The sequence below is a fragment of the Chiloscyllium punctatum genome, chromosome 4, assembly GCF_047496795.1.
Source record: "Chiloscyllium punctatum isolate Juve2018m chromosome 4, sChiPun1.3, whole genome shotgun sequence".
NCBI lineage: Eukaryota > Metazoa > Chordata > Chondrichthyes > Orectolobiformes > Hemiscylliidae > Chiloscyllium > Chiloscyllium punctatum.
The window spans coordinates 40259565-40284183 of NC_092742.1; the positions used below are offsets into that span (position 1 = coordinate 40259565).

The window sequence follows — 24619 nt, forward strand, 5'->3', positions numbered from 1 at the left end:
TGAGTTTTTGGTGGCTGCTACATTCATTATGTCTTTTAGTTCCTGTAAGTATGGAATAATCACCCTTTTAGTTTGTACTTCATCAAGCATATTACCTCCGGTTCTCCATGTGGTTGCATGGAGGCTTATTACTCAACAGCTGAAACAGAAAACGTGACGCCTTGGATATAGATTCCGTTAATAATCAATTCATAACTCTTTATGAATTATGTAACTAAAGACCATCCTTCCTTCTTGAAAGTGTTTTGCCTCTAGATCAATATAACCATTACATTCATTAACTTTGTTCTGGATAATTTAAACTGTATAAGGTTAATGATCACTGCCGTAATTCAACTGAACACCTTAAGAATCTGTGTTGGCTGTTTTTCTCAAGATGTTATTCATACTATCACTTAAGTGGTAGGGTCTTGTGTCTCTATCTTGCAGATTTGGCATTCATCATTCCCATTGGAGAGTTGGCTTACACTGTAGTGTTTTAAAACTATGATTCCATCACACAAGTATTCTCGAATCAAAGGTATGATATTTTTAAAACTACGGGGACTAGCAGAAACAGCATTTTAAATGGTTTTAATGTTGAATTAGATTGAAATAAATCAATCCAAATTAGTGCCACTAATAGCAAGAGAAAAATTGATTGAAATGTGCAAATTAAAATTATTTTTCCACTGCAATAATGCACAGCTACTGCTCATGGTGAATTGTGAGGCTGATGCTGCAAAGTCATTTCGGAATTTCACGCAATAAAGTACATTTAGAAAGTTTTTAACAGGCACCTGGTGAAGAGGGAAAGGTCAGCTAGCTCCTTTAGAGGGCAGAAAAGAAAAGGTAAGAATTTATGTACAACTGTGAGATGAATGGGACTGACAATAAAAATCAGGTCAGAGATTTTCAGCAATTCAGCTCACCTCTTCCGCCAAAGTCAATTCATCCCACTCAGTAACCTGAGTTTCTGGGCTGAGGTAAGAGTCAGTTCATGCTGTTGATTTTCTGAACAAGTGTTATGATCCCAGCTGATGGTACTACTAGACAAGTCAGATTTCAGAGTAAAACCTGGTTTGTTCGATCATAAATGTAATTTTAGCTTTCTGTTTACTTGGTGATCAGTCATTGATCATTTTTCTAAGGTGGCTGCCAACATACTTTAAACAAAAGAACATAAAAAGTTTGTCATTCAAAAGAAAACAAAAACATAAACATTATTATTCTTTAAAAGAACGGCATGAAAAAACTTTATTACAAATATCAGATATAAAGATTCATCTTTTAATTGACAACAAACACCTTCAAACTCTCAAACCTCAGTGAAGGTCATTTTATCTGCATTCTAAAGACCCTTATTCCATTGAGGACTGTAATTAGTTTATTTTTAGGAATTTTTCTGCATTCATTTGTTGCTTCCTTTTAGTTAATACCTCTTCCTTAGACCAGCAAATAAATTGCTATTTTATTTCTTCAGATAGATTCCTGATACTCCTCTTCCTTATCCTCTGTTTCCTAGAATTTTTCTCTTTGTGACACGTTAGCCACTCAAGTCTTCTGAAGGACCTTCTTCTCTCCAACTGAAAACCTGCACACTGCTTTTTGAAAGTAATTTGATTATTATCCTGTTTCCCTCTGTCATTGGACATCTTGTTGCTAAGCGACAGAGTAATTATTTTGCTCTCCTCTACCCATGTTTTTAATGTATTCAACTACTCACCTCAAGAGCTCAGATTGTAAGTTTGCTCACAGAGTTGGAAGGTTTGTTCTCAGATGTTTCATCACCATTTTAGGTAGCATCATCAGTGAGCCTTCGTTGAAGCACTGGTGTACTGTCCCACTTGCTGTTTGTGTGTCTGGGTCTGTTGTAGTGGGTGATATCACTTCTGGTTCTTTTTCTGAGAGGTTGGTAAATGGCCAAATCAATGTGTTTGTTGATGGAGTTTTGGTTTGAATGCCAGGCCTCCAGAAATTCCCATGCGTGCCTTAATTTAGCCTGTGCCAGGATAGATGTATTGTCCCAGCTGAACTAGTGTCCCTAGTTGTCTGTGTGACTTACCTTCCAGAGGCAAATGAGAGTCGGCTGTGTGCTCTGTTTCACAAGACATGGCTCACTCCTGCCATACTTGACTGTGCCTTGCAAACTGACAGGTTCTTTGTACATCGCATGGACCGCACGGCATCCTCATGTCAGGCAAAGGGCAGTGGGTTATGCTTCCTGATCAACAGCTCCTGGTGCTCAGACGTGGTGACCCTAGCTAGCCACTGCTCCCTGGACCTAGAATACCTTACAGTGAAATGTCATCCCTACTATCTGCCGCGTAGGTTCATCTCCTCCATCCTGAAAGCAGTCTATGTACCATCCCAGGTGGATGTGAAGAATGCCCTGGATGAAATCTACACTGCTGCAAAACTCTGAAGATGAAATTCCCTGTGACCTTATTCATCATGGCTGGCAACATCGACCTGGCCAACCTTCGACCATCGACCTGGTGCTGTCACATTACCACCAACGCATCCCCTGCCCCACCAGAGGACTGAGCATCCTGGACCACTGCTACACAACCAAACATCCTACTGCTCCATCCACCACCGAAACTGCAGAAAATCAGATCATGGCACGGTGTTCCTCCTCCCAGCTCACAAGCAGAAGCTGAACCGAGAAGACCCTTCACAAAGAGAAGTGCAATGCTACTCCGAGGCAGCTAAAGACCATCTCTAGGACTGCTTGGAGTTGGTGGACTGGACCGTGTTCAGGTACTCAGCAGAAAATGGAGTAAAAATCCTTTGATAAGGTTCCCCATGGAAGGCTCATTCAGAAAGTTAGGAAGTATGGGATACAGGGAAATTTGGCTGTCTAGATAAAGAATTGGCAGGCCAAAAGAAGACAACGAGTGGTAGTGGATGGAAAGTATTCTGCCCGGAGGTCGGTGACCGGTCGTGTCCTGCAGGAATCTGCTCTTGGGCCTCTGCTTTTTGTGGATTTTATAAATGACTTGGAGGAAGAAGTGGAAGGGTGGGTTAGTGAGTTTGCCGATGTCACGAAGGTTGGTGGAGTTGTTGGCTAGTGTTGAGGGCTGTTACAGGCTACAAGACATTGACAGTATGCAGAACTGGGCTGAGAAGTGGCAGATGGACATCAACCTGGATAAGTGTGAAGTGATTCATTTTAGAAGGTTGAATTTGAATGCTGAACGCAAGGTTAAAGACAGGTTTCTTAGCAGTGTGGAGAAACAGCAGGATCTTGGTGTCCATGTACACAGAGCCCTCAAAGTTGCCACCCAGTTGATAGGGTTATTAAGAAGGTGTATCGTGTTTTGGCTTTCATTAACAGGGGGATTGAGTTTCAGAGTCGGGAGGTTTTGCTGCAGCTGGTTCGACTACACTTGGAACATTGTGTCAAGTTGAAAGGGTTCAGAAAAGATTTACAAGGATGTTGCAAGGGTTGGAGGATCTGAGCTACAGGGAGAGGCTGTACAGGGTGGGGCTGTTTTCCCTGGAGTGTCGGAGGCTGAGGGATGACCTTATAGAGGTTTACAAAATTATGAGGGGCATGGATAGGGTAAATAGGCAAAGTCTTTTCCCTGGGGTCGGGAGTCCAGAACTAGAGGGCATAGGTTTAGGGTGAGAGGGGAAAGATATAAAAGAGACTTAAGAGGCAACTTTTTCACACAGAGGGTGGTACGTGTATGGAATGAGCTGCCAGAGGATGTGGTGGAGGCTGGTACAATTGCAACATTTAAGAGACATTTGGATGGGTATATGAATAGGAAGGGTTTGGAGGGATATGGGCCGGGTGCTGGCAGGTGGGACTAGTTTGGGTTGGGATATCTGGTCGGCATGGTCGGGGTTGGACCGAAGGGTCTGTTTCCATACTGTACATCTCTATGACTCTATGACTCTAAGTTCTGGTCACCTCATTATAAGAAGGATGTTGATGCTTTAGAGAGGATGCAGAGGAGATTTACTAGGATGCTGCCTGGATTGGAGGGCTTGTCTCATGAAGAGAGTTTGAATGACCTCAGGCTTTTCACAGTGAAGAGATGAAGGAAGTGAGGTGACTTGAAAGAGGCATACAAGGTAATGAGAGGCATAGGTAGAGTAGATAGGCAGAGGTAGGTTTTTTATGCAGAGAGTGGTGGGTGCGTGGAACGCACTGTGAGATGGATGAACCAGGAAATCCACTCCCTACTGAAGACCTGGCATGCAGCATTCAAGTTAGATGACACAGAACTATACAGGCAATTCAGGTATGACCACAGCAAATCCAGCAGGGATGCCAAGAGGCAGAACCGGACCAAGTTAGAGGCCCAAACCAACCATACAGACATCCGCTGTCTGTGGCAACGCCTAAACAACATAACAGGACACAACATGAAGCAGAGCAAGATAGCAGACAAAGGCACATCCCTCTCTGATGTGCACAATGCTTTCTGTGCTCAGTTTGAGCAGAATGCCAGCGGCACAGTATTGCCTGCCCTGACAGCTCTGGATGCACTTGTTCCCTGCGTCACCATTGCAGACGTCAGATTGATCTTCCTGGGACTGGATTAGTGGTGCTGGAAGAGCACAACAGTTCAGGCAGCATCCAAGTAGCTTCGAAATCGACGTTTCGGGCAAAAGCCCTTCATCAGGAAGAAGGGCTTTTGCCCGAAACGTCGATTTCGAAGCTACTTGGATGCTGCCTGAACTGCTGTCCTCTTCCAGCACCACTAATCCAGAATCTGGTTTCCAGCATCTGCAGTCATTGTTTTTACCTCGTTGATCTTCCTGGGAGCCAACCCAAAGAAAGCGATGGGCCTGGACTGAGTCTCCTGGCCATGCACTCAGATCTTGTGTGGACCAATTGGCAGAGGTATTCACCAGCATCTTCAACCTCTCCTTCCTACAAGCTGAAATCCCCACCTACTTCAAGAAGGCCACCATCATCCCAGTACCTCAGAAAGTACATGCAATGTGTCTTAATGACGACTATCCAGTGGCTCTGACCTCCAAAATCACCAAGTGCTTCAAGAGGCTGTTCATGGCCCGCGACAGTTCTAATCTCCCAGCTTGTCTCAGTCCCCCTACAATTTGCCTACCAGTGAAACAGGTCCACAGTGGACACCATTTGCCTGGCCCTGCACTCATCGCTGGAACATCTAGAAAACAAGGACACCTATGTCAGACTCCTGTTCATCAACTACAGCTTCACTTTCAACACCATTATCCCCTCTGGACTGATCTTAAAACTCTGAGACCTAGGCCTCAGCTCTGCCCATTGCAACTGGATCCTCAGCTTCCTGATCTATAGACTGCCAAAAAATGAAGACAGACCACTGCACCTCCTCTACACTAAAACTCAACACTGGAACCCCCCAGGGATGTGTTCTCAGCTCCCTACTGTATTCCCTGTACACCCACGACTGTGTCGTCAAATTTCAAATGAACATCATCTGCAACTTTGCAGATGACATCAGTGTGGGAGGACGGATATCTAACAACAATGAGTCAGAATACAGAAAGGAGATGGTGGCATGGTGCAATGATAACATCACCAAAATTAAAGAAATGATCATTGACTTCAGAAAGAAAGGAGGAGATCACACCCCAATGAATTGGAAGTTGAGAGGGTAGAGAGCGTCAAGTTCTAGGAGTGACGATAACTAACAATCAGTCCTGGATCTCCCATGTAGATGAGATGATCAAGAAGGCACAACAATACCTCTTCTTCCTCAGGAAATTTGGCATTTCCAAAAGGACCCTCATCAACTTTTACAGATGCACCATGGAAAACGTACTGTCCGGGTGCACAGCCCAGACCATCACGTAAGCCAACTTCCCATCCATGGACTCCACTTACAGCTCTCGTGCCACAAAAAGGTGGCCAACATCATCAAAGACCCATCCCATCCCCGTAATGCTCTCTTACAACCTCCTCTGTCAGGCCGAAGACACAGAAGCTTCAACACACGCACAGCTGGCTCGGGAACAGCTTCTTCCCTGCCGTTATTAGACTGATGAATGGATTCTCTAACTTCAAATGGCATTGATCATGTTAATGTTGATCTTGCTGCATATAGTCCTGCATGGTGTAACCTGTATGCCTCAATCTGTCCAAGTGTTTTTCACCTTATGATCTGTATGTCCTTGCTTATTATGATCTGCCTGCGCTGCTCACAAAGTTTTTCACTGTATACATCACAATAAATCAAATGGATCAGTCAATCAGGAAGGAGGTAGAAGTGGGCTATGCTTGTCTGGGGGACTTTGAAATGGGAAGCTATGCATGGGAGAACTCTGGAGGAGATGAGGTAACTGGCAAATCCTGGAAATGTCTAGGGGAGAGAGAAGGAAGTGTTTGAGAATTGACACTCAGTCTGGTTGAGGTCAGCAAACCAGATGACAACAGCACCACCCTTCTAAACAAAGGTTTGATAACAAAGTCAGGGTTAGCCTGGAGAGAACAGAGTGTAGCAAATTCAGAGGGAGACAGGTCAGTCAAGTGAGGGGAACAGAGAAATTAAAGCAGCCAATGTCATGTTGCCAGTTCTCATGAGAGATTGGACGCAAAGAAAAAGACCAAAGGGAGAGCTCTGGGTGGTGGGGAATATTGGAGACAGATGAAAAGGGCCTTTGAAGTGAGCACAGGTTAGGCTTACGATCCTGACAAATGAAGTGGGCATCAAGGCAAGTACAACAGAAGAAAACATTTTGAAGGATTTTGTGACTGCGAGTGACAACAAATATACTGAGTAAATTTCCAGGCCAGTTTGTAAGCTCTGTCTGAGTATCTTCTGAGTATTTCTGTGCCTTCCACTTAATGTATAATCTATTATATATAATGAACAAAAATTTGCCTATTAAGGTTAAGTTGTGTTTAAATTAAGTTGATTCTGGCCTATACACTGTATTACTCAATAGAGTATATAATGTTTGTTTTGTAAGATTCTTGTACAATAACAATTCATTTGCTTGCAACCATGGAATTTTGTGGCTCCATTCTTTTAGGAAGTAACTAAATTTCAGATTTTTTTCTTTTCAAAAATACATTTATTGGTGGGAAACACTGATCATAATACTGGAGCGTTATTGAACATATTTTCTGCAGTTTTTAACGTGTCTGGTGGTCTAAAACGTCATGGTTTGGTATGTAGTTGCAACCCAACAGTAAATGTAGCACAGCCAGATATACATTCCGATGATAATCAGTACCTAACTCAACTATGTTACAATAAAATAGCAACATCAATCTATTTTGCTTCAGTCCAGTGTGTAAATTGTCCACAAAAATGTGCTCTCAACATTTTGGAGGATTGGCCTGCCATCTCCAGAGTTCAGAGACTGATTTCCCAAGCAATGTGATGGGTCAGGTGATGAAACCTCCACAAACAGTGGTTAGCACTGCTGCCTCACAGCGCCAGAGACCTGGGTTCAATTCCTGCCTCAGGCGACTGGCTGTGTGGAGTTTGCACATTCTCCCCGTGTCTGCGTGGGTTTCCTCCGGGTGCTCCGGTTTCCTCCCACACTCCAAAGATGTGCAGGTCAGGTGAATTGGCCATGCTAAATTGCCCGTAGTGTTGGGTAAGGGGTAGATGTGGGGGTATGGGTGGGTTACGCTTCAGTGGGTCGGTGTGGACTTGTTGGGCCGAAGGGCCTGTTTCCACACTGTAAGTAAACTAACTAAACTAAACTAACTAAACTAACAAACAGCTCCCATAATGCATAAAGGAAGAAGAGTGGACAATGTGAGGCACATTGCTTCCAAAATGTGTTCTACTATTCGCTGTCTTTTTTTAAAATCGGACTGATGAGAAAATATTAAGTATTAAGGCACGATATAAACCTGAACAAGATATTGCTCACCTCCTCTTATGTGATGTTAAATGTTCACCACAGATGCAGTTGTTTCTTTTCTAAAGCAAGATTGTTAACATTGGATCATTGTGTGGAGACTTTTGGGCTGAATGTGCTGCAATATTTAAACGAGATATTTCATGCCAAAGATATGCATTTTGATTCCAAAGTGCCTTCCATTTTTGCATATACTATGAATGCAATAATGTGCACTTCTATTACCCATAGGTCAGTTTGAAGAAGGGGCAAAATACAACGTAACCACAAAGATTTAAAAACACATGACCACCTATTGAATTTTGCTCAGTTTCAGCTAATAAGCTGATTCAGTAAGTGCCATTTTAGAGTTTCTTTACAAATATAAAAAAGTATGTTCTTCATGCTTTTAATGAGAGGGTGTGAACTGGTAGCTAGCGTATGAAACATAGACCTGCCTATATTTCTCTGTCGTTGTTAAATGGTCTGTTGTGTAATTCCAGGCTTTACTGACTTTATTTCCCACCAGCCTTGGTAATTTAATTCACAGAATGGTACTTACACTCCCTATGCCCACGTCACTAAAAGATTGAACTGCCACGTGACTCTCAGAAGATTACATTCTAACAGAATGCAAGGTTGCCCTTCATGCAATGCATATTGAATCACTCCAGTCTGTTCAGTATAAAGGACACAACAAAATTAGCAGTTTAAAGGTTTGGCAGTAGTTTGAAAATTAAATGCCTCTTCAGCTTTCAAAATAGCAGTCATCACTACCCAAAGAGCACCTAAACCATGCATTTGCAAATAATAAACACACTTGAAGAAACACAAAACAGATCCCAAAACATGGAGCTCTCTGAAGAAAAATATGCACCAATTCACTGCTGGACTAAAACTAAACACACAAATGAGTAAAAGACTGTTGGGCTTTTCATACTTGTATGCTCCCATGCTTCTGAAGATGTAGCAAATTTGGACTTTAATCATCTGCTTATACTGACGTGTGACAGGATGGTTATTCATTCTCATCATCTCCATTGATACTCTCAGAGTGACACATGATGGTAAAGAGACTGAAAATGTACAGTGAAGTAATTCCTGCCCACATCAGTTTCCATGTAGCTTAAGGATAAAAAATTGTTAGTGTAGAACCATTTGAAGTGAATCACATAATCCCTATAGTGTGGAAACAGGCCAATCGGTCCATTGAGTACACACTGACCCTCCGAAGAGTATCCCACACAGACCCATTTCCCTACTCTGTCATTTTCACATATTACATTTTCCCCTGACATATTCACCGCCGCTCCCTCACCACCAGACGCCTGGAGGAAGAACGCCTCATCTTCCGCCTCGGAACACTTCAACCCCAGGGCATCAATGTGGACTTCAACAGCTTCCTCATTTCCCTTCCCCCACCTCATCCTAGTTTCAAACTTCCAGCTCAGTTACTGTCCCCTTGACTTGTCCGACCTGCCTATCTTCTTTTCCACCTATCCACTCCACCCTCTCCTCCTTTACCTATCACCTTCATCTCCTCCCCCACTCACCCATTGTACTCTATGCTACTCTCTCCCCACCCCCACCCTCCTCTAGCTTATCTCTCCACGCTTCAGGCTCACTGCCTTTATTCCTGATGAAGGGCTTTTGCCCGAAACGTCAATTTCGCTGCTCGTTGGATGCTGCCTGAACTGCTGTGCTCTTCCAGCACCACTAATCCAGTATTTTGTTTTCAGCATCTGCAGTCATTGTTTTTACCAATCTGCCTAACCTACACAACCATAGATACTATGGGCAATTTATCATACCCAATTCACCTAACCTGCGCATCTTTGGATTTTGGGAGGAAACCGGAGCACCCAGAGAAAACCAATGCAGACATAGTGCAAACTCCACACAGACAGTCACCCGAGGCTGGAATCAAACTCAGGTCCACAGCACTGTGAGGCAGCAGTGCTAACCACTGAGCAACTGTGCCAGCCAACAGAGTAATGGGGAAAGCTCACCCAAGATCATTGCACTGGTCTAACCAAACAGAATGCACCTCCTTCGAAAGTAAGCAGATCAGAATTAGCGAGAAAATGCAAGGGACAGGTAACCCAGGACCAGAAGTAGTGGAAAGATCTGATAACAACAACATAATTTTTTAAAAGGAGTTCTGTTTCTTCATCAGATGTGTTTTTTTGTTGTTAATACCTGGAAAGAAATGTGCGTAACTGTGACAAAGAAGTGATTACAGTTGAAAGCACCTTCCTACAATAGTGTCAGTTAGTATCCATTTACTGCCTTCTTATCACACATCTAGTGACTCAACATTTCATTGTTACAACACACTGATATCTCTAATTCTAGCTTGTGTTTCAACCATCAGAATGTGTTATTTTATTACTCATAGAATTTGCAGTTACAAGTGCTGCTAACACATATTATCCTGCAGGGTGTTTTTGTTTGCTTCATGAATTGCACCCACACAATGACCCTCCCTCAAGCCACTGATTCATAGAAAATTTTATTTGCACAGAAGCTCCTTCTCACTTGTCTTTCAAGGGGAAGCTGAGTGTGTTGACTACTGACAGTATTCTGAGGAAGGGTCACTGGACCTGAAACATTAACTCTGACTTCTCTCTATAGAAGCTGTCAGACCTGCTGAGCTTTTCTGTTTTTGTTTGTGTTTGGTAGAGTTCTGGAGTATACACAAGTGACTGCTGAGGCTAATCTGCACCCAGAAGCTTTGGCTGCAAAGAGGAGGGGATCCTACAGATGGCTGTAGTTTGAAAAATCTGGTCCTGGGTTACCTGTCCCTTGCATTTTCTCGCTAATTGTAATCTGCTTACTTTCAAAGGGGCACATTTAGTTTGGTTGTACCAGTGTAATGATCTTGGGTGAGCTTTCCCCATTACTCTGTTAAGATGTTGGTAGTGAGATCTCTTGTTGAACTGCTGCAGTCCATGTGGTACAGGTACACAGACTTTATTGCATGACCATCCCACCCCAGTTGTGGCTGATACTATGGCCTGTACTTGGCATGTCAGTTTGGGTGAGGACCTCAGTTTTTTGTATTTTGTCCTGCTGTCTCACCTTCAGAAACTTTGAAGGTAGCTCACAGAAAAGGGGTCAAGCTTTTCAGCCTAACATTGGTACAGTCTAAGCTTCACGTGCAGAAAGCAGAGTGGGTAGGAGTGTTTCTTACAGACGTACTCATCCTCGTTTCCAGACTGCTGGATAAAGTATAAGAAGGATACAATTGCTTTGCCAGTTCTTGCATTTTTCTCATCATAATTATGGACAGCTAGAGACAGCTAAGGGAAGTGAATTTATGTGCTGACAACATCTGGCCAGGGAGTTTGAGATCCAAATAGGGCTTTCATAGAGCAGGCTGTTAATTACACCAGTGTTCTTCATGGAGACCACAAGACTGAAGCTAGATTTATAGGAGGGCAAGACCATGTTACACTGCATTTCCAGCTCTGAACTGGCAACAATCATCAACAAGCAAGAAATTATGAGGTATATCTTTTGCCTAGAGTCTTCTCAGGTATAAAGTCTAAAAGTTCTACAGAATTTGAAACATCTGCTCCCAATGTGGAAAGGGAATTTTGAATGAGATGGGAAGAAAATGTTATTTGAAAATTTAGCTGTGCCTTGACCAGTTTTGTGCTCCAACACTCAACATCACTTACTGCGAGCATAACTTCAACTACAATGCAAATTTGACTCCGACTGTCCATCCAAAAAGAAACTCTACCAAATTACTGGCAGAAGTTACTGACACTAAAAAGTCATGGTTTAAAATCCATGATCCTGAAATGATGACCTAGGACACCATGTATAAACAATCAATTGGTTATTGAAAGTCCTTACTGATATTTCAGTACAAGGTTTATACCTTTTTTAAAAAAAAATGAGTTACAATGCTAAGCGAGTATAGAAATAAATGGGGCAGGTCTGTACATAATAGTATCATAAAGTGTAATTTTAAAACCCTGGCATTTACCCTATTCTTCAATCTTATACCTTGTGCATTTTAATTTTTCTCCTACAGTGTTGTGCAATAGAAAGCTAAACCATGAAAAACATTTGACATCTATCAAAAGATTAAATGCTGCATTGTTTGTAAACTTTCTAAGATAACTTTAACATGTGTTATAAATCAATTAAATGTGTTTTAGTTTGTTCCTGTAATATTCTGCATTTTATGGTGTAATCCTAGAGAACCATTTAAAATATATTTAAATTGCTAACTCTCTGAAAACATTGTTTCCATTACACACCAATACCCCCAATCTATTATAGCAAACTATTTATGAAATGTTCACCATTTCTTTGAAAGCAATCTGTATGATGAAAATTACCTTAAAGATCACAAAAACCATGTATATTCACATACATAGATCCTTTAGTGACCATTCATCTATAATTTTGTCAATACAGCATTGATTTTGGCCTGTAACTACATTTCGAAACCATCTATTTGTGAAGAGTAGCTGTGTATTCTGCAATGATGACCATTTTAAGTAAATTTCACTGTGTAGATTTACTGTAGTCCAGCAATAACCCTGCAGGGCTCTAAACTGCAAAGCCTGTGCTTTGAAGCTAAGTTACTTGACAATTTGTATTGAATAATACTAAACAATGCTCATAAAATTCCAGTGCCCTGAGCAAAAAACATAAGTCAAGCTCAGACACATCCATCACACTAACATAGTAAGTTACATAGTTAGGCTGACAGTCAATGATATAAGTTGAGCTGGAAGGTAATAATCAATAGCATATATTAGAGCTGTAGGTTGAAGTTAATTACATACATTGACATTGTGCATTTTTAATGAGTGGAATAAGATAGCAGCCAAATACTTTACACTAAGACTAGAGGCTGGTAATAAATTGCATGCAGTAGAATTGTAAGGCACCATACAATTATATACATTGAGGTGGGAGGCTGAAATGAATGACATGTTAGAGCTGTAAAATGATACTAATGCCAATTTATGATGATTGAATCATATGTTACTGTGAATGCTGTCACTCTAGTCTATATGCTGAATTGTGTCAAAATATTTTGAATCAAACAAACCTAACTGCAATTAGAATATGCTTTCACCAAAAGTCACGCAAACGGATAAATCAGTGGGGCAGATATAGAATCAGGTTTATCATTCAGTGAGACAATGCATAGTATCATGACATGTACTGAAACTGCCCAATGTCCCATTAACAGTATGGATTTGATTTTGAAGTGAATAGGTTTGCAGTCGTACATCAATTCGGCATTCGTGACAAGGCTATAGCCTTATCCATTATAGGAACACTGCTTGCTAACCTACACTGATTCTAGTCCAACAATCACGGAATTTTTAAAAACTATCATTTTTGATTTCAAATCATTCCCTGGCTTTGCCACTCCTGATCTCAGCAACCTCCTTCGATCCAACAACACTTACAAATTTCTGAACTTCTCTATTGTTGAGTCTACTATACACACAGCTTTCATCTTTCTTCATTAGAGCTTATTCTCCTAGGCATCTATAACTCACCCTCTAGAATGGTTTCCTTGAATCTCTCTGCATCTCTCTCACTCTCTCTCTCTCTCTTCTCCAATGAGCTGCACCTTAGAATGCAGCCACTTTAGTCAAGAGCTAGGTTACCTGCCCGAATATAGTATTCCCTTAATTAACTCAATGTCAAATTTTGTTTTATTACACTCTGGTTGGTTAAAGGTGCAACATAAGTGAAATCCATTGTTGCTACTTTCACCTGCAGATCACCGTGATAGTGTTTAGTGATTCAGAAGAAACAGTGTTCAATATATGTAACTGAAGCTGCATTATATTAAAACTGCCTTCCTTATGCATCCAGGTACATACAAAAAATGGTGCATTACTTTGACAGCTAGTCTGAAAGGCACAGTGTAAATAGATAGTGGGCATCTCAGCTCTCAAACATTTGAATAGATTTGGATAATTGGTTCCTTCCAGCAGCCTACCACATTGTGCATGGGTGGTGCTGCACATTGTGAACTTACAGGGCTATTGCTAAAGTACCATAAATCAAAAAGGACTCAGCGGATGCAGATTGAATATTAAGAGGAACAAAGTGCCTGAACATGCATCATTTGTCTACATGGCTGTACTTAAAGTGAGACTTTACCTACCTGTAGCATTGCTGAGCTTGAATGAAACCATCTTGTCAGGGATATTACAAACATTTCTGACTGATGCAATGCAACTATAATTCGCATAATCCAGAGGACGTAGATTCTTTAATTTCAGGATCTTTATTTCACCCTGTTTAAAAAATAGCAATTGAGTAAGAATATACTTTTTGTAATGTAATACTGAATGAACAATACACTTAGTGCAAAAGCACCCCAAAGGTAGTAATACACAAAAGTCTGTAAAACTTAAAATTCAATAACTCAAACTTTAAAATTAAGTGTTATTATTTCATGAAATCATGTAACAACATCAAATATTCTTGAAACTGAACCTGTTTGATGTATTAGGCTTGGCTTTAACTTATACAGCAAACTTGACATGTTAGAAAATGTGAAATATTCACAGTGAGGAGGAAAGCACAGCCTGCATTTCAACTAATTAGATTTCAGTTTTTAAAGATGTCATCATTTGTTGAATTTGTGGTGATACTAAACTTGAAGTTGACCTCATTTGAGGTCACTAACACAAATTACAAGCAAAGCAGGGTGAGCACATTTTTAATCATTGATGTGGTCCACAGCCATATTTTTCTTTTTGAGGAAAACAGTTTTACACTTCGACCATCTTAGTAACTACTCTGCCTCATCTGCTGATATTGGCCTGAACACAAAGATTCTACCTTTTGAGCTATTTTCTAAAATTGAACGATTGAACTAAATAATCCAATAATGATATACAAACGAAAGCTCTTGGCAAATTTAGGATAGCCATGAACACTAGTACATTTCATTTTCAGTCTCTATTTTAACTACTCAATTAATCCTCAATTTATTCATTCCATTTTAATATTGGTCTGATTATAACTGCTGTGTTCGATGACCAGCCAGTATTCCTGTCTCTTTTTAGTTTCTTTTACTGAACTACAACTTCCCTACATTCAAATGTTAATTTAAACGTTTGTAGCTCAGGTTGAGGTTTAGGGTATAGGTTTGCTCACTGAGCTGTAGGTTTGATATCCAGACGTTTCATTACCTGGCTAGGTAACATCATCAGTGCAACCTCCAAGTGAAGCGAAGCTGTTGTCTCCTGCTTTCTATTTATATCTTTCTCCTGGATGGGGTTCCTGGGGTTTGTGGTGATGTCATTTCCTGTTCGTTTTCTTAGGGGTTTATAGATGGCATCTAGATCTAAGTGCTTGTTTATGGCATTGTGGTTGGAGTGCCAGGCCTCTAGGAATTCTCTGGCATGTCTTTAGCCTGTCCCAGGATAGATGTGTTGTCCCAGTCGAAATGGTGGTTTTTTTCATCCGTGTGTAGGGCTATGAGGGAGAGGGGGCTGTGTCTTTTTGTGGCTAGCTGGTGTTCATGTATCCTGGTGGCTAACTTTCTTCCTGTTCATCCTACGTAGTATTTGTGGCAGTCCTTGCATAGAATTTTATAGATGACATTGGTTTTGTCCATGGGTTGTAATGGGTCTTTTAAGTTTGTTAGCTTTTGTTTGAGAGTGTTGGTGGGTTTGTGTGCTACTAGGATTCCGAGGGGTCTTAGTAGTCTGGCTGTCATAGAAAGCAGGAGACAACAGCTTCGCTTCACTTGGAGGTCGCCACTGATGATGTTACCTAGCCAGGTAATGAAACGTCTGGATATCAAACCTACAGCTCAGCGAGCTAACCTACATCCCTGTTAATTTAAATTTCTACACGTTTTTAAAAGACAGGTGGTAAGATAACAATCTTTCCTCTCTTTTTGAACTTTTATCCTATGATGAAAAGAGAAAACAATCGAGAGTGGACATCTGACTGCTTTGATGATTGAACATCAAACATATTGGCAAGGGATTAGAAGGGAGCACATTCACCTAAGTGCTTCATTACTCTATGACAAATTCATAAACCTCAAAGTATGTTTGCATGTCAGTGTTCAGTTCTCAAGTACAGTATGTAAATATCTTTGCAAGAACTTACATGCCATTATTCTTTCTGTGCATATATGTTTTTCAATCATAGAACAGCACAGCACAGTATAGGATCTTCAGCCCTCGATGTTGTGCCGACCTTTTATTCTACTCTAAGATCAAACTAACCTATGTACCCTTCATTGTACTATCTTCCATGTGCTCATCCAAGAGTTGCTTAAATGCCCCTAATGGATCTGACTCTACTATCACCACTGACAGTGCATTCCATGCACCCATCACTCTCTAAGTAAAGAACCTACATCTGACATCTCCACTAAACCTTCCTCCAATTACCTTAAAATTATGGCCCCTCATGATAGCCATTTCTACCTGGAGAAAATGTCTCTGGCTATCCATTCTATCTATGCCTCCCATCAACTTGGGCACCTCTATCAAGTCACTTCTCATCCTTCCTAGCTCCAATGAGAAAGCCCGTGCTCCTTCAACACTTCTTCATAAGACATGCCCTCCAGTCTAGGCAGCATCCTGGTAAATCTCCTCTGCACCCTCTCTAAAGCAACAATAAGGCAACCAGAACTGAATACAATATTCCAAGTGTGGTCTAAACATGGCTTTCTAGAGCTGCAGCATAATTTCACAGCTCTTAAACTCAATCCCCTGCTAATGAAAGCCAACAAACTTTCTTAACAACCCGATCAACTTGGGTGGCAACTTTGAGGGATCTATGGACATGGACCCCAAGATCCCTTTGTTCCTCCACACTGCCAAGAATTGTGCCTTTAACCCTGTATTCAGCTTCAAATTCAACCTTCCAAAGTGAATCACTTCACACTTTTCCAGGTTGAACACTATCTGCCACTTCTCAGCCCAGCTCTGCATCCTGTTGTAACGTACAACAGACCTCCATACTATCTAAGCACCGTGTCACCGGCAAACTTACGAGCATACCCTTTCACTTCCTCATCCAAGTCATTTATAAAAATCACAAACCAGAACAGATCCCTGCGGAACACCACTGGTCACCGAACTCCAGGCTGAATACTTTCCATCCATCCTCTGTTGTCTATGGGCCAATCAATTCTGTATCCAGACAGACAAGTTTCCCTGTATCCCATATCTCCTTACTTTCTGAATGAACCTATCTTGGGGAATCTTATCAAACACCTTTCTAAAATCCATATACACCACATCCATTGCTCTACCTTCATCAATGTATTTTGTCACATCCTCAAAGGATTCAATAAGACTTGTGAGGCATGAACTGCCCCTCACAAAGCCATGCTGACTATCTCTAATCAAACTATGTTTTTCCAAATAACACATGTCCTGTCTCTCAGAATCCTCTCCAATAATTTGTCCACCACCGACATAAGACTGACTGGTCTGTAATTCCCAGGGTTATCCCTATTCCTTTCTTGAACAAAAGGGACTAGGGATAACCCTGGGAATTAACAGGATTATCCCTATTCAAACATCCTTCAAACATCTAGCACCATTCCAATAGACAGTGAGGACACAAAGATCATTGCCAAAGACACAGCAATCTCTTCCCTTCCCGTGGCAACCTTGGGTATATCCTATTGTTCCCTGGGGACTTATCTATCCTCATGTTTATCAAAATTTCCAGCACAACCTGTTTGAGCATATCAGTCTGTTTCATGCTGTCCTCACAAACAACAAAGTCCCTCTCACCAGTGAATACTGAAGCAATGTATTCAATAAGGACCTCCCTACTTCCTCTGACTCCAGGCAGAAGTTCCCTCCACTATCCTTGATCAGCCCTACCCTCACTCTAGCTATCGTCTTGTTCCTCACATAAGTGTAAAATGCATTGGCGTTTTCCTTAATATTACCCACCACTGCTTTTTCATGCCCCCTTCTAGCTCTCCCAAGTCCATTCTTCAGTTCCTTCCTGCCTTGTAACCCTCTAAAGCCTTGTCTGATCCTTGCTTCCTCAAACTTAAGTACGCTTCCTCCTTCCTCTTGACTAGATATTCCACATCTCTTGCCATCCATGGTTCCTTCACTCTACTATCCCTTCCTTGCCTCAGTGGGAAAAACCTATCCAGCACTTCTAGCATGTGCTCCCTAAACAACCTCCACATTTCTTTCATTCATTTCCTTGAGAACATCTGTTTTCAGTTTATGCTCCACTGTTCCTGCCTAAAAGCACTGTAATTCCCCCTCCCCCAATGAAATACTTTCTCATACCATCTGCTCCTATCCCTCTCCATGAGTATATTAAAGATCAGGGAGTTGTGATCACTATCACCGAGATGCTTTCCGACTAAGAGATCTGTCACCTGACCTGGTTCATTGTTAAGCACCAAATTCAATATGGCCTCCCCTTTAGTCAGCCTATTTCCATTCCTGGACATACCTGACAAAAACTGATCCATCCAAAGTATTTGAACTAAGCAGGTTCCAATCAATATTAAGGAAGTTGAAGTCACCCATGAAAATAACCCTGTTACTTCTGCATCTTTCCAAAGTCTGCCTCCCAATCTGCTCCTCCATGTCTCTGTTGCTACTGTGGGGTCTGTGGAAAACTCAGTAGAGTGACTGCTCTTTTCCTGTTTCTGACTTCCACTCATACGGACTCTGACAAACCCTCCTCAACAACTTCTTTTTCTGCAACTGTGATACTAGCCCTGATTAGCAATGCCACTCCTCCACCTCTTTTAGTTCCCTCCCAATTCCTTTTGAAATATCTAAACACCAGAACATCCGACAACCATTCCTGCCCCTGTGATATCCAAGTACTGATCCGAGCTCTAAGTTCATCCCCCCTATTCCTGACACTTCTTGTATTAAAATAGGCACACTTCAACCCATCACACTGACTGCAACTTTGCCCGATCAACTGTCTATCAGCACCTACAAATTTCATGCTAGAACATACAAGTCATTAGTGTGGATTGGCAAAAGTATATTAACAAAATTATCACTTTTGTAACAATCTCAAACTGAAATTGGCTAACAATGAAACATATAGTAAGTAGCAAATCTTGGTTTGAATTAAAATTGAATTTAACTAACACTTGTAAGCAGTGCGAAAGCAGGCCATTCAGCCCATTGTGGTTAAACACACCTACTCCAAAGAGTATCCCACCCAGAAACTCCTATTACTGTATTTCCCATTGCCAATCCACCCAGCCTACACATCATTGTGCTATGGGAGGAAACCTATGCAGAAATGGGAAGAATGTGCAAACTCCTCACAGGCTGAGAGTGGAATTAAACCCTGATGCTGTGAGGCAGCAGCCCTACCACTGAACCACTATGCTTCCCTTTTTCTCTCAAAAGATGATGGAAGCAGAGACTTTGAATATTTGAATAAAGTAGACAAGGTCTTGATAAGCAAAGGGTGAGAGAATGTCAGGGTGGATAAAAATATGGAATAACCAAACCAGCCATGATTTTATTGATGGCAGAGCAAAACTGAATGTCTAATTCAACTAACCCTGCTCCCAACCCGTTTGTTGTTGAGTTTGTAAAGAAGCATGAAACTCTGGGGACACTCAATCAGTCTCTCATGATGTCTGGAGAGAGAATGATTGAGTTAATGTTTGAGATCAATGTCCAGACAGGTTTCAGAAGGGCCAGTCAACCTGAATTGTTTACCCAATGTTGCTCTCTATAGAGGCGATACAAGTGTCAATTTTGTTTTTATTTCATGCTTTTCCTTGTCTGCAGTGTAAGTCTTCTAGACTTTTCTGGCTATTCATTTCCATCATTTGTGATTAATCTGCACACTGGGCATTCTCAAAAGCAAGAAGCTGGAAGCCAGAGCGTGGATATTTCTGCAGCACTTGGAAATAAAACGCGTGTTACACACATAAAACCGATATATTGCCAAAACATAAAACATAATTGGCTTTTGACTGAATTGTGCCTTTTGAACAGTTTTAGAGAGAAACTAAATGAACTAAATCTTTGCCTCTGACCTGCTCTTGTAGCCATGTCATTTACATGCCGTGCACAGTTCAGTTTCTGATCAATAGAAAGATATTGATGGTGGGTGTTTCAAAGATGTCAATGCCATTGAATGTCAAGAGTAGATGGCCATTTCCTCGGTATTTTGTGGCATGAATGCACTGTGCCACTTATTAGCATAAGCTTCAACTCAAGGTATTGTTGCAAGCAGGCATAATCTGTTTAATTATCTGAGGAACTTATTATAAGACTGAACCAAGCAATCATCAGCATGCATTCCCATTCTGGTATAATAGAGCAAATAGCATTGATAAAGGAGCTCAAGATGACTGGCCCTAGGAGACTGACCTGAAGAACTCCTGAACCAGTATTCTGAGGTTGAGAGATTGTCCTCCATGTTAGATATTGGGCTACTCAAGTATTCCTCATTGTAGCCTTTGTTCAATATGATTAAAGGGACTGAATGTCTGACACAGACTAGGTAAGTTACTTTGCAGTGGTCAGAAATGTGGAAGATGGAGTATAATGTGGGAAATATTTGAGGTTATCTACCTATGATAGGGGAAAAAAGCAGAGAAACTAAACATTCACAACAAAAACACACAGTCACTTTTGCTCTGACCTTCACAAAACTGACGTGTCTAAGGACCTTGCTCCTGCCATTCATTATAATAAAACAAAGAACTGTGAGAGCTGGAGATCTGAAAAAAAAACAGATATTGCTGGTGAAACTCAGCAAGTCTGGCAGCATCTGTTGGGAGAACGTAGAGTTAATGTTTCAACTTTCACCATGAGTTCTGATGGAGAGTCACTGGCCTTGAAATGTTAACTCTGCTTTCTCCCCTTAGATGCTCCCAGATATGCTGAGTTTTGCCTGAAATTTCTACCCTTCCATTTATTGTTTAATTGTCTTGCGCCACTCACAACTGTCCTTCATAAAATTGCAATTGGCTATCATTAATTGGTTCTGCTGGTTGCAGCGTCATTTTGCTCAAAATCTCCCAAGCTGCCTCCACTGCTTCCTGAGGATGTTTCCTCTTGTGGAAATGTCTAGAACAAGGAGGACACATAGGATCCCTACAGTGTAGAAGCAAGCCATTCAGCCCATCAGGCACACATGGACCGTCTGAAAAGCATTCCACCGAGATCCACCACCCTCACCCTTTCCTTGTAACCCTGCATTTCCTATGGCTAATCCACCTAACCTGCCCAACCCTGGACACGATGCACAATTTAACACATCCAATCTACTTAACTTGCACATCTTTGGACTGTGGGAGGAAACCAGAGCACCCAGAAGAAACAAGCAGACACAGGGAGAATGTACAAATTCCACACAGGCAGTCGCCCAAGGCTAGACCGAACCTGCATCACTTGTGCTGTGAGGCCATTGTGCCAACCACAGAGCCACTGCACCACCCAAATCTGACACGGAATGCCTGATTTTCTGAGGAGTGGCAATCTCACACAAGTTGCCATTTTGCCCCTATTTTTCTCCAGTGTAAAGAGGGAGCTCCACATTGCTGAGAGATAATTCTGACCAGGACTTCTTCATAATGCGGAACTGTACTTTTATGCTGACAATTCTTTTGTAGTACAGACTTCCAGGGGAACGGAAACCACAGGCCCTTTTCACAGCAGTGAGCTGTCACACTCAGGAATGTGAATATCCAGAATCACAGACAGCTACATTGACAGCTGCTGTCAAAAGATAAGCACATATTAAAGTGTGAGGGTTATGGTGCTGAAAGGACAAGGGTGTAGGAGGTAAGCTGTCAGATGGAGAGGATGCCAAGTGCAAGCTCACAAGGGCGGCAGGAAGTGAGACAATCATGAGGCTGGGTATTACTATAGAAACCTTACAGTATTGAAACAGGCCATTTGCCCAACATGACCGGCCGAAGTGTATCACACCCAGACCCATTCCCCTACCCTACATTTTTCATGACTAATCCACCTAACCCCATGCCTGAACACTGGGCAATTTAATATGGCTAATTCCCGAAAACTGCACATCTTTGGACTGTGGGAGGAAACCACAGCACCCAGAGGAAACCCACACAGACATGGGAAGAATGTGCAAAGTCCACACAGACATGGGCTGGAATTGGACCTGAGTCCCTGGTACTGTCAGGCAGCAGTGCTAACCACTGAGCCATCGTGCCTTATATTGATTTGGGGGTTTGCTGGGATCCAGCAGCAGGGGGAGGGGTCTGGGTATGGAATGGAGGGAGGGATAGGCATATTAAACAGCAGGGGAAGTGGGGGGAGCAGAGCAGGTACAGAGTAAGGGAAGGAGTGGTCGGTGGAGGACAAAGGGGTCAAGTGAGGTGTGATAGTGTCGGACCAGGATTGGTGTAGTGTAAGTCTTCCAGGGGAGATGCAGCTGTGGGTGTGTGAGGTAAGTACAGGGTTATTTGGACAGCTATCCAAAGGTTATACTGTGTGTTGAATGACCCTATTTTTTCCTAAGTATCTGTTTACTTAATTTTATGAGAACCATCTGAATCCTTTGATTTAAATGGAGACCTTTGGAGAGTAGCAGGTGCAAACGAATAACCCACTGGGATCTTCAAAATCTCAGGCATTTCCATAAGACATTGAAGCACAAATAGGTCATTCAGCCCATCGAATCTCTACTATTCAATGAGATCATGGATAACCTGATAATTCTCAACTCCACTTTTCTGCCTTTACCCCATTACCTTTGATTCCTTTAATTATTAGAAATCTGACAGTTTCAGCCTTGAATGTACCTAAAATAAATCCCAACACCAATAGCCCTCTGTGGTAAAAAAAAAGTCTTTCGATTCACAATCTTCAGGGAAGAAATTTCTCCATATCTCTGTTTTAAATGTGTGACCCTTTATTCTGAAATTATTCCCTCTGGCCCTCGACTCTCCCACAAGGAGATACTTTTCACATCTGCCCTTGCCAAATCCTTTAAGAATAATGTATGTTTTAAGAAAGTCACCTCTCATTCTTGTACTAAAATAGGGATTCCACAGGGTACCCACATCTAACTCTCAACTCAACTGAAATAACAACTGCCCAACCATCCAGAAAATCTGGGCCATGTAAAAATTGTAGAAGCAGATGAGGGAATATCTTTCTCTCAGATGTTCGAGTTGTTGAAACTCCCTTCTTCAGTGTGCAGTTGAGACAGAGCCCTTGAATTTTTTTTTAAGGCAGAGATAGATTCTTACTTAACAGGAGTTAAATGTTATTAGGGCTAAGTCAGAAGGTAGAGTTGCAGCCGAGGTCAGATCAGCTATAATCTTACTGAATGACCAAATAGGCTTGAGGAGTTGAATGAGTTTATAAATTTAAAAAAGTATAATTCATCTGCAAATGTTGGCTTACAGCACCCCGTGTTTTAACCTGCTATAAACTGATCTGAATCTAGGACAGCAAAGTCTGCAGATGCTGGAGATCAGAGTTGAGTGTGTGTTGCTGGAAAAGCACAGGTCAGTCAGCATCCGAGGAGCAGGAAAATCGACGTTTTGGGCCAAAACCCTTCATCAGGAATTCTGAATCTATCCCATCCAAGTATTTCTGAATGTATGTCACTGTGCTGTCACATCTGGTCATTCAATGTGATCAATGGGTCAGGAGGTAACCAAGAAGGATAATGGAGGAGTCGAGGACATTGGTTGTAGAGAATGATTCTGTACGTGTGATTGCTCACTAACTAGTCAGTGACAATTTCCCAATTTTATTTGGGAGAACTTTGCAAGGTGGACGGGTTTTATGCAACAAAATTGGAAATTAATGGAAAAACTCAATAGGCAGCACCTAGTAGTAGTTTTGAAGACAGAAACTCGACCCGAAACATTACGTCTGCTTTCTCTCCACAGATGCTGCCTGACCTGCTGAGCTTTTCCAAGCAATTTCTGTTTTTCTTTCTGATTTCCAGCATCTACATTTTTTTGGTTTTCTGTGTACGTTGGTCATATCACATCTTATATCTAAGTCAATGGTGACATTTGTCCTATCTTATTCTCATTTGATACACTAGGAGGACTTGCTTGACAATTTTAGAGGGGAGTTAAGAGTCAACTACAATGCCATGCATCTCAGATTACATACAGGGCACACTATCTAAAGATTTTCTATACTCATTAATGACCAGATTGGCTTGTAATGGCACTTTCATCCTGAGATTAGCTTTCTATTCCAGATTTTTATTTTAATAAATTGCATTTAAATTTCCCTAGCTGCTGTGGCAAGATTTGAAATCATGTTTCTGACTTATTCATTCAGGCCTCTGCATTAATAGTTAATTTACATTATCACTTTGTTACCCTTCTCATTTCTGACTTTAAAGGAGTAATGTAAGAAATACATTAATAAAGCTCTTTTCATAATTTCAGGTCATCACAAAACAATTGATAGACAGGAAAGCATTTTTGCAAGTGTGGTCACTGTTCTAATATAGGAAGTGACGAAGCCAATTTCCACATAGCACACTCCTACAAACAGCAATATGATGATAGCAAGATAATCTGCTCGTGTGTTGTTGATTGAACAGGCTGCAGGGAAATCTTCCTTGGCTGTTGGATATAATGCCTCAGAATCTTTTGTTTCAACTGAGAGAGCAAATGGGTCATTGGTTTCATATCACATCTGAAAAAATGTACCTCTGGCTATGCAAAATTCCCTCTATAGTGCACTGGAGTGTCAAACTAGATTTCCTTGCTCCAGTCATCAATTCACATTCTTGTGACTCAGACATGGGACTACGACCCATTGAACTATAGCTAATACGATTTGCAAACTTTCTTAATTCCAAACTGCTGGTAATTCAAGGA

At 41.5% G+C, this 24619-nt stretch overlaps 1 protein-coding gene across 3 annotated transcripts in view; it reads right to left on the reverse strand.

Annotated features, from left to right (window-relative positions):
- mdga2a (MAM domain containing glycosylphosphatidylinositol anchor 2a) overlaps positions 1-24619 on the reverse strand; it is a 908723-nt gene that overhangs the window by 533820 nt on the left and 350284 nt on the right. For all 3 annotated transcript variants that reach the window (XM_072568467.1, XM_072568466.1, XM_072568464.1), the window contains exon 5: positions 13952-14084. In XM_072568467.1, the coding sequence (XP_072424568.1) occupies positions 13952-14084 (133 nt within the window). The remainder of the gene's footprint in view (positions 1-13951; positions 14085-24619) is intronic.